The sequence below is a fragment of the Dipteris shenzhenensis genome, chromosome 5 (genome assembly GCF_047967505.1).
Source record: "Dipteris shenzhenensis isolate YYH24624 ecotype China chromosome 5, Dip_SZ_1.0, whole genome shotgun sequence".
In the NCBI taxonomy this organism is placed as follows: domain Eukaryota; kingdom Viridiplantae; phylum Streptophyta; class Polypodiopsida; order Gleicheniales; family Dipteridaceae; genus Dipteris; species Dipteris shenzhenensis.
Window position 1 is genome coordinate 55,801,297 of NC_141600.1, and position 11,281 is coordinate 55,812,577.

The window sequence follows — 11,281 nt, forward strand, 5'->3', positions numbered from 1 at the left end:
CAAGCGAGAAGTACGACATCAACATCATATTATCATGTGCCACTTGCGGATGTATGGGGAGGAGCCCGAACCAGTACCCATCATTGGTGTTGCATGTGTTGATGGACTATCGGTAAGTCAAAGCTATTTAAGTTCACAGTCTTATTGGATACCAGGAAATACAAGATCTTAAATATTTACACAAAATCTTAAAATAGGATAAGGAGGCTGACAAGGGTACGCATATATCTTCACACTTTGAGCAAGACTATAGTCTCCCGGATGATGATGAGGGTATGGTTGACATGATGGATTCTATTTTTAGGGGCACTACATCCCATCTACACGTGATGTTAGAGTTTGAGGTCAAAATGCGAGAGTTGCAATCAACACAATTGTACGAGGGTGCTAGGATGTCTAAACTATGTGCTTGTCTCTCAATCTTGAATCTGCAAGTAAAGTATGGGTGGTCAGATACAAGTGTCTCGGCCTTAATGAGGTTAGCTCTTGCTTTAATTTGACTCATTAAATGGATATTGTTTGTTTTGAGAATCATCATTTGGATAGTGTATACCGAATCATCATTGTTCGAAGCCTATGTATGTTTGAATTGTCATAGGTTGCTCCAGAAGATGTTGCCTACACCAAATACCATGCCCGCATCAAGAGATGAAGCGAAAAAGATGCTAACAATGGTGGGTATGGATTATGATACCATCCATGCTTGCCGTAATGATTGTATTCTCTTTCGTCATGAGCATGGAGATTTGGCTAGTTGTCCAAAGTGTGGGGAACAATGATATAGAGATGACTTGCAGGGTGAGCGAATATCGGTAAAGGTCTTGAGACACTTTCCCATCATTGCAAGAATACAACACATGTTCCGATGCAAATCCATAGTGGAGTTGATGACATGGCATGCATCTCATCAGTCCAACAATGACACATTAAGGATTCCCACAGATTGTGCAGCTTGGAAGCACATAGATAATCAGTTGCCAGACTTTGCGAGGGAGCCACGCAACTTACATCTTGGGGTCCCCATGGATGGCGTGAATCCTTTCGGGTTATGCTCGACATCTTGGTCGACATGGCCCATAGTCATGGTGAATTACAATATCCCACCATGGCTAACAATAAAAAAGGGACACCTCATGCTTGCACTACTTGTCCCAGGAAAGTACAAGGCAAAAAATATGGACGTGTACATGGCACCTTTGATAGAGGAGTTATAGATATTATGGAGAGGAGTGTAGGTCTTTGATATTTCTAGAGCTCCTAGACATACCAATGATATTTTGGTCAAGGGTTTCTTGATGTGGACCATGCATGACTACCCAGGATATGGAGAGTGCGCCATTACGTGGTTGTGTCTCTACATGTATAATGAGAGATTATGCTTTTATGACTCTCTTTCACATGCATGTCTTATACTAACACATTCATGCACGCATGCAAGACTTGTTACACCCATGGGTGAGGGTTTAGGGAGGACACCCATGGGTGAGGGTGTGGTTGTTCCATTTAGAATCTGTTTGAAAAAAGAACCAAACACGGCTAAGGAGCATGTGAAAAAAGAACCAAATACGACTAAGAAGAGGGGAAAAGAAGAGAAGCATAAGAGATCTCCTCCACTTTTTGCTCACTCTGTGCAATAGCTTCATCTGAATCCCTCAGCATCTGTTGAAGCTGCTTAAATTGCTCAAAAACATCTTCAGAGAGCCTTGTTCCTGACACCCCCATCCTCATGGGTTGGACCATAGTGAGTTGGAACGTACATGGGCTCCACGACTGTGTTCGTAGGTAGCCACAATACCTGATACTCTAGAAGGAGTTGCAGAGGGCAGTGATAGGGTGGGCAGTGGGCATCCTTATGATTCAAGAGCATATGGTTTCAGCCACGGACATCAGACGACATCATCACCTTCTCCCAGGAAGAGGTGCAGAGGAGTGGTCCCCTATAGTAGGACGGAGTGGAGTGGTCTGCATCTCAGTCTCACAGACTTTGGCTCCAGAGGTCTATGATCAGGGCGAGCTAGAGCAGTTTGGATGGGAGTTCGAACGGGAGAGTCCAGGATTGGGATCTTGAACATGTATTCCCTAGTGTGTAGACATCACCACTCAGCCTTTTGGAGGAGGCTATTAGAGTGTCTTCCAGATGTAGACTCGTGGATTGTTGGAGGTGACTTCAACAACCTGGAGTTTGGGGGAGACAAGCAGGGGAGCGCCTCGTTCTTTGAGATGTCAGTAGCAGAGCGTAGCACTTGGGAGCAGTTCATTTTCATGATCAGTGGCAGAGACCCGTGGAGAGAGCCAAATTTCAGTAGGACACCTAGCAGCCTTCTCTTCTCCTTTGGACAAACGAGACATGATGGATTGCTAGAGAGACTAGACCATTTCTATGTTGGGGACTAGGCACTACACAAAGGCAGATCTACTAGGATTCTGGCAGGTACCATGCTGTCAGACCACTCTCCAGTGGTACTTCACTTGAATCAGCCTCGCCGAGGTCTCCCCTAGAAGGGGGTCCACATTCAGAGGACAACCTGCAGGAGGAGCAGATCCAGCAGGTCATGGTAGGGATTTGGGAGCAGTCAAAGATGACACCGTGTGAGGGTTGGGCTGCGTGGGTGGCCGATGCATGAGCATATGAGCATAAGCATATGCTCATGCATAAGCATAAGCATAGGCATAGGCATATATATTTTTTATGTAAAATGGTTTAGAACTATTTACAATGGTTCCCATGTGCGGGAGAGTGAGAAAAGGCAGTAGCAGTTTCTTTGCAATAGACCACCAAACTTTGGACCAATGAAAGTGATACTTTTGTTCTTTCCGAGCATTGTGAGCAGGTGCATACTAATGATTTAATTAATTGAAGATTTCATTTTTCAAGATCCACTGATACATGTACTTAAGCATAATTTCATATATATAATTGATGGCATTTGGCACCCATCTTCAATATAGGTGGTTTTTCATCTGGGTCATTTTGATCCAAGATGGTGGTACGTGATCCAAGTTGCACCACGAAGTAAGCAAATTTTTGAAGATAGAGATGTGGATATGGAGATGCCACTACCAATGCTGGATCCAATTGATCCAGATGGATCTAGCAAAGAAGATGAAGATCACAATATGAGCCAAGAGGAAGATGCACATAATGACATCGTATGGGAGGAAGATGGAGATCACGATATTGAGGAAGAAGATGACGATCATCAAGAATCACCACACATTATTGAAGAAGATGATCGTCATCTAAGGTGAACGTACGATGCTAGACTATGATGATGATATAGGAAATCAACTCGGTATAGAGCTAGAAAAAGACTTGTTTGGCATGTTAGACTTGGCTTAGGATGAAGCCATTGATGTAAATGCTCTTCATTGATTTTTTTCATCTTAAACTTGGACATGAATATATGAGCTTCAAACTTGATGTACATGCTCTTCTATTTTTATTCTCTCAAAGGATCAAACATGTATGAAAAGGAAAAAAAATTTGTCATTGGGAAAAACCATCTTTAAAGGTCGGTATGGGAAAAAACACTCTCTGTAAAATGTCGCTATAGGAAACTATCTCAGTGTTGCTATATAACGACCATTCACAAGTCTAGTAAGTGTCACTATATAGCGACTCTCTTTAAAGGTCGCTATATACTGAAACTTGTCTAAAGTCGCTATATAGTGACACTTAACTAATCCCGCTTTGATTACTGATGATTAACATCTCACGCGTGCAAAACCATCAGTGCTTAAGCGTCAAAATGAGGCCCGTGTGTAGTAGTGTAATCTGAGTCTTGGCAATGTGCATGGTCTTCGGCCTCTTCATCATATCCTCCTTGGGCTCCCTAAAATTTTTTAATGCAACAAGCTAGACTAGCGGAAAACTGAGTTGTATAAATTCCCTCTTGCTCAAATGAGGCTCTCAACAATGGCTAGATGTAATCTTTTGGGCTCTCAACAATCTTTTGGCTCACTCAATGTAATGTTTTGGTCTTTAAGGCATTTATGCAATCTCTTTTTGTTCAATTTGGCTCTCAGTATGCATTGCTGTTAACTTTTATATTTGAATGGTTATGGCCGCTACCTGTAATCTTTTGGCCTTTAAGGCTCTCAACAATTGTCAAGTTTTTATAAATGTAAGATCCTCTCTTTAATTTTTTCTCAGTATAAGTTGATAATTTTTATATAACCTGTTAGTGGACGTAGATGTTCATTGTAATCTCTTTTGATCAATTTTCACTCGATAAATTATACTTTTGCCCTCATTTATATTTACTGCAACACGAACTAAAATACCAAGAAAGAAGGACTATAATTTCCTTTGTTTATGACCAAAATAGCATAGAGATACATCTAGAAAAATACAATTAAACTTTCAAAAAATGCAATTGAGGATATGGCCCTTGAGGGGTCCCCTCTAGAAGCAAGGGCCATATCAACATGCATTATATAATATCTAGGATGCCATTGGACAGAAATGGCATATCAATATGGCCCTTGCCCCTAAATGGGACCCCTCAAGGGCCATATCATGAATTGCATTTTGCTTGGTTGCACAATGGAATACATCTTCCTAAGTACACAAATATATAACTGAAAGAACCAGCATGGTGGCTTTCATAGATCTTCTTCTATTTGCCAGTGCACTGGTCATCATAGACCTTCTTCTATAATCTGTAAAAATAGGTAACGGAGCTATAACTCCAAGAACCAATGCAGTGGTCTCTCTAAGACAACCTTGAATTTTGCAGATCGTCAGGCCAGAGATTGCACTAAGGCGATGCTCATAATGATAGATTGCGTCTCATTATTATGCCAAAAACCAACGCGGTGGTCTCTCCAAGACAACCTATGATTTGCATGGGCTGCGGGCAAAGATGCAGCAAAAGACTGCATGATGACAGGTGGTCAGGCCAGAGACTGCACTGTGGCGATGTTCAGAATGATAGATTGTGTCTAATTATTACGCCACGAATTAGCACGATGGTTTCTTCAAGCCAACCTTAAATTTTAATGATATGCATGTGTTCGGTGCCCAGTGAAATGTGGCAAAGTTTCGGCAAAAGGCTTCGCCAAGATAAGTGATCATGTGGCATAGGCCAGAGACTGTACTACGTGAAGCACTATAGAGATGCCATGTGTCAAGCTATGTGGTGTTCAGAACAAATAGATTGCATCTGATTATTATGCCAGTGCGCCTTCATGACATCGGGAGAATTTTGGAACACTCTGCATTCATGCACTTTGAAGAGGACTTGACTAAACTTGGCACCCATTGGGACTTGGACTAGCACCTAATTTCAAGATTTTATATTCAATAAAACAAGGTCTCATGGATGTTTGTATCTTAAATGTTTGCAAAATTGTGTAATCTATGGATATAAATGGATTGCAACACATTTGTTGCAAATTTGTTGTGATTAATGTGAATCAATATAAATGTGTCATAATTGAATGTTTTAAATTTGTACAATTACAATATATATAAATTTTTATTGAGTCATTCTTTAGATGTTGCAAGGTTGTACATTCACAGAGTCTAGCCCAAATGCTTGTTTATGGATGCTCAAGTTTTTTTTTGTTTATGGATGTTTATGTTTAATTGTAAAATGCATTTGTCAAATGTTTGTGTGAACCTATGGTGAACTTGCATGATGCATACAATTGTGTTATGATATAAATATTTGTGCTGTTAGAAGGATGAAATGAGTTTCAACTGAATGGTTTAACTTACATGAACGAACATTTTACAAGATTATATTATACATATATATTATTAAGTGTTTATTTGAGTGATTTATGGATGCAATGCATTTCAATTGATTTGTTTAATTTACACAATCACATTTTCCCACACTAAGCTTTCCCCCCCAAAAGGCTAAGCACCACCTTCATAAATATTAAAAAGAGGATTCATGATTCTTTGATTTTATTCACACCACAAATTTTCTTACATGAGCTCACACACATCCTTTGATGTGGACATGTTGATCCTTTTCCCAAAAATCAAACGAACATCAACTTTCAACATTACATTGTTCATAGGCTACATGGGGTATGTATTTGCTACATGTTGTAGTGATGAACCCCCACAAAACTGAGATGGAAATCAACTTTCAGAGTTACAATTATTCATAGGCTACTTCGGTTATGTATATGCTACATGTGTAGTGTCATGGGCCACATTTAGATTCATTGAAAATTCTTGAGCCTCCATTTTGTCCTACCACGCAAGACTTCCGGCCCAGCACCTTGCAAGTTCAAGAGGTGTATGAATTGCAATGGCATTAACGTCTTTGGTCCTCCTGTGGCAATGGTGTTGGACGTATGAGGAGTCATTGTGGTTGGTTCTTGTTGGTGGTGATACATGCTAAGTGAAGTGTCAAGTGGAAACTCTGGGCTCATCAAAGAGGTCACAACATCTTCACAACTACACTCCTTCCTATACTCTAGCATTATGCTTGTAAGCTCACAAGACTCTTCCAACCATTTTGGAACACTCTGCATTCATGCAAGTCATTGTTAACCCACACCAACAAGCTAGTAGTCAATGAGTTATGTGAATGAAAAAGAAGATGAGTATAACATCTTTGATTTGATAGATTTGCATAAATGGACTAAAAAATAAATTTATTATCTTTTAATCTATAGATGTGATTAGATTTATGTGATATATGGTAATTTTCTCACACATCGCCCTTGCAAAAGGGGGGGATAGATAGCAAAATATGGGGAAAATATGTTAATGTTAATGTGTATGAGATATAATTGAAGTCACATGCCCCCTCTATGAGGCGTTTAGCCAACATGTGATGGTGTGAATTAAGAAAACATGTGATGGACACACCCACACGGTGAAATCTCTCTCTCTCTCACACACACACACACATGTGAAAAAACACACACACACACACACACACACGTCCTCACTTCTAGCTTCCATCCCACCCATTGCCTCGTATATAATTCTTTTGCCATAAAGTTCCTTATCGCGATCCAACAGGGCATTGCTCTCATTCATGGTCTCTTCTAATTGTGGAGAGCTTTACGGTATTATGTTGCGAGAAAAGAAAGGCCGGGCTTTACCTCCAGTAGCCAACCTATGTACTTGACGTGATTTACGTGTTGATTCATATCCAGGTCCTGAAGCCGTGGCTGCGCGGGTTCACGTAGGCGAAGACAGTTAGTTGCTCAGGTAGATCATCGTAGCACTAGCTAAAGAACCACGAGATTGAGACGTGAACCCACTTACCACCAGGCCACTCTTGATATAGGGAGCAGAGTCGTCCAGCATCGGTATCTTCCTACAAGATTGGTCTTGCAAAACAGATCTATCCACAAAGACGGTAGAAATCTCATCTCTAACAGTATCCGGCATCTTGGACAATCTTCTCACTTCTTGATTCATCATGGCCCAATTGCTGTATACGCCAAGATCCAGATTGTCAAGCAAATTGAAAGACGCATAATTAGTTTTCCGATCAAAGTGCACGATCATATGAGTGCTGAGCACAGAGGACCCCCGCGTGATGCTGTTGCTGCTCAAGCTGCAGCCTCAGTACGTTACCTGGTTGCTCGTGCAATAATCTGACCATTGGACTCATCACGAACTAAGAAGTCTCGCCGCATACCATGCTTGCCAGAGCCGCTAACCCACGAGTCGATCTCAACAGCATCCCCCTTGCACAATTCCATTCTCATTGCTCCTCTGTGAAGAACTACATTTTGAATCCTCGACAATTTAAAATATATTTCTCATACCAGACAGGATATCGCGTCACTTGGATGTGCATTCTAGTGACAATCCAGATAAGTCCGTTCTTCATCATTGCATGCGTCCTTCCCATTCCATCTCCCACGAAATCCAGCATGCCAACATGGTTCAGCGACGTTTCCTGCAAACATGAGATTACCCTAGTGGAGTCGAGACAACCCAATCGGCTACAGAGCCGAGCCCCTTTCCCCATGCCGTCAGGAGGCCCTTCTACCTCACAGAGCCGTTGGCGTACTCCCGTGCAGTCGAGACTCGATTCTCCAGCTACGAGTGGTCAGCATAGTCCCGCTTCTCCAGCTACGAGTGGCGATCATACTAGCTCGACACGACACGATAGTAGGCATAGTAACAGGGAGAGTGGTGGGGGATGCATTGCATAGTGCTTTGGGAGGGGTAGTGGTGGGGACGCGGATGATTCAGATGATGCAGACATGCCAGAGGGTGATGGTACGATCTACTATGACATCACTCAGACAGGAGGCATCTTCATGGATGCACGGGGGAAGGACATCATGGACTTCATGCGCTCTGTAATTGCTAACAACTATAGAGATTGCTTTATTCCCTACAAAGACCATCCAAAAACGTTGGCTGATGAGACCCTCGCTGCTGTTGGCTCTAGGTATCCCAATCCCCTTAATGTTCAGTTCACAGATAAATGGGTCAAGTGAAAGATTGTTATGATACTTAGCAATAAAAGATCTTCACTTAAGAGGCAAGCACTAACAGAGATTGCCAGGCTTGAGGGAGGTCAACCACTAAGGGGCCCGTCCCACACTGCTCACAAGCGTGAGTGGAAGAAAGCAATGAAAGCAACGAAGGCGAGGACCCCAGTTTGAAGCACGTGGAGGCATGAAGGATCCAAATGGAGCAATATGGAAGCATGCATTTTGGAGCATGGGGTGTTGAATCATGGGAGGCCCAATTTGTAAGTATCGATCGCAAATTATATTGTTTATGTAGTTTATTAGGAGGTTGTTTCTTTGTACTAACCCCTCCACAAATTGTGTCATCTTGTAGCTTGATATCATGGGCAAGTACCCTACTCCCTGTTGAGACAGCCTACCACCACCACCATCGCAGAGGAGATACATGGAGGCACTTCTATGATGATGGGTTGATTACTGAGCAGCAGTATATCCGGGCTACTAGAGTGCCCACCCAGGTATTTGAAAGTAATTAAATAATGACAATATTGTAAGTAAAGATTTGATTTTTCATACATTGATACATGTCCCTCCTTTATAGAACCCTACAGAAGAAGATGAGGCAGAAGGAGGCACAGAAGGAGACAAAGAAGGGAGCGAGGATGCGGAGAACTTAGATTAGTCGTAGAAATCGTGCTAGCTACTCTTTTTTGTACTTAAAGCCACTAGCTTGGCTTCATGCCTCTCTTGTATATATACTCCTCTTATTTTTTCTACTTGAAGCCATAGGACATGGCTTGGCTTCGTGCTATATGTACATACAAGCACTTTTTGAGCTATGAATGAATATATACTCTTTTTATTTTTTTGGCTTTTAATTTTCTTGTGCAACATTCTATCAATTAATTCCTTGTGAACTAAATGTTTTAGAGTTGTAATGTTTTATTTGGAATTGTAATCATCACCTATAGATGTGCTTGCAAGAGTGTTGATTAAACTTATGTAGCCGATGGGAATTAAATATATTGCAGCTGTAGCTTGTGCGCACTGTGTTGCTTGGTACAAACTTCATTGCCGAAGACTAAAGTGAGCCTTTAGCCTTTTTAGTATAAAATAAGGGATCTTTAGAATACTTTAGAGCTGCAGATCTTTGAGAACGACATAGCCAATGGGGTTTCAAAACACAAGCGTGGGTACATCCCTTGATGCACACTTTCTCTCTCCCACAACCTTCCACACTCCACAGGACTTCTTTTTCTTTCCTTCACAAGAGCGTGACCAAAGCTCCGATACCACTGAAACCTTAAAGGTAATTCTCTTCAACACAAATTCACCACTTAATCAATTGGAGAAGAAAAGCACAATCGTACCATGAAAACAACAGCAAATTGGGTACAATCTCCCCCCCTTTCCTTTCCCTCCTTCCTTTCCCTCTTCTTCTCTCTTTCCCCCTTCTCTTATGCTCATGCATAAGCGTAAGCATGAGCATATGCTCATGCTTATGCTTATGCATGAGCATAAGAGAAGTAGACATATGCTCATGCATAAGCATGAGCATATGTCTCTTTTTCCCTCTTTACTTTCCCTCTTTCCCTCTTCTTCTCTCTTTATTTCCCTCTTTTTCCCTCTTTCCTTTCCCTCTTCTTCTCTCTTTCCCCCTTCTCTTATGCTCATGCATAAGCATAAGCATGAGCATATGCTCATGCTTATGCTTATGCATGAGCATAAGAGAAGTAGACATATGCTCATGCATAAGCATGCGCATATGTCTCTTTTTCCCTCTTTACTTTCCCTCTTCTTCTCTCTTTTTTTCCCTCTTTTTCCCACTTTCCTTTACCTCTTCTTCTCTCTTTCCCCCTTCTCTTATGCTCATGCATAAGCATAAGCATGATCATATGCTCATGCTTATGCTTATGCATGAGCATAAGAGAAGTAGACATATGCTCATGCATAAGCATGAGCATATGTCTCTTTTTCCCTCTTTACTTTCCCTCTTTCCCTCTTCTTCTCTCTTTCTTTCCCTCTTTTTCCCTCTTTCCTTTACCTCTTCTTCTCTCTTTCCCCCTTCTCTTATGCTCATGCATAAGCATAAGCATGAGCATATGCTCATGCTTATGCTTATGCATGAGCATAAGAGAAGTAGACATATGCTCATGCATAAGCATGAGCATATGTCTCTTTTTCCCTCTTTACTTTCCCTCTTTCCCTCTTCTTCTCTCTTTCCCCCTTTTCTTATGCTCATGCATAAGCATAAGCATGAGCATATGCTCATGCTTATGCTTATGAATCAGCATAAGAGAAGTAGACATATGCTCATGCATAAGCATGAGCATATGTCTCTTTTTTCCTGTTTACTTTCCCTTTTTCCCTCTTCTTCTCTCTTTCCCCCTTCTCTTATGCTCATGCATAAGCATAAGCATGAGCATATGCTCATGCTTATGCTTATACATGAGCATAAGAGAAGTAGACATATGCTCATGCATAAGCATGAGCATATGTCTCTTTTTGCCTCTTTCCTTTCCCTCTTCTTCTCTCTTTTCCTCTTTTTCCCTCTTTCCTTTCCCTCTTCTTCTCTCTTTCCCTCTTTCCTTTCCCTCTTCTTCTCTCCTTCTTTCCCTCCTTTTCCCTCTTTCCTTTCCCTCTTCTTCTCTCTTTCCGCCTTCTCTTATGCTCATGCATAAGCATAAGCATGAGCATATGCTCATGCTTATGCTTAGGCATGAGCATAAGAGAAGTAGACATATGCTCATGCATAAGCATGAGCATATGTCTCTTTTTCCCTCTTTACTTTCCCTCTTCTTCTCTCTTTCTTTCCCTCTTTTTCCCTCTTTCCTTTCCCTCTTCTTCTCTCTTTCCCCCTTCTCTTATGCTC

The 11,281-nt window shown here is 41.5% G+C and overlaps 1 protein-coding gene across 1 annotated transcript; it reads right to left on the minus strand.

The window, feature by feature from the left end:
• Positions 1-6,044: 6,044 nt before the first annotated feature.
• On the minus strand, positions 6,045-7,683 carry LOC147902222 (palmitoyl-acyl carrier protein thioesterase, chloroplastic-like). The gene is made up of 4 exons (XM_087374458.1): positions 7,556-7,683; positions 7,241-7,409; positions 7,075-7,143; positions 6,045-6,489 (listed from the first exon to the last, which is right to left on the minus strand). The coding sequence occupies exons 1-4, from the start codon at positions 7,681-7,683 to the stop codon at positions 6,181-6,183; spliced, it is 675 nt and encodes a 224-aa protein (XP_087230584.1). The 3' UTR covers positions 6,045-6,180.
• Positions 7,684-11,281: the final 3,598 nt, after the last annotated feature.

Excerpts from the sequence above, each read along its gene's own strand:
- LOC147902222 (XM_087374458.1), bottom strand. The coding sequence starts at position 7,683 with ATGGAATTGTGCAAGGGGGATGCTGTTGAGATCGACTCGTGGGTTAGC. Across the intron at positions 7,410-7,555 it reads ATTATTGCACGAGCAACCAG|CAATTGGGCCATGATGAATC; the intron begins GTAACGTACTGA and ends TGGCGTATACAG. Across the intron at positions 6,490-7,074 it reads ACATAGGTTGGCTACTGGAG|AGTGTTCCAAAATGGTTGGA; the intron begins GTAAAGCCCGGC and ends GCATGAATGCAG.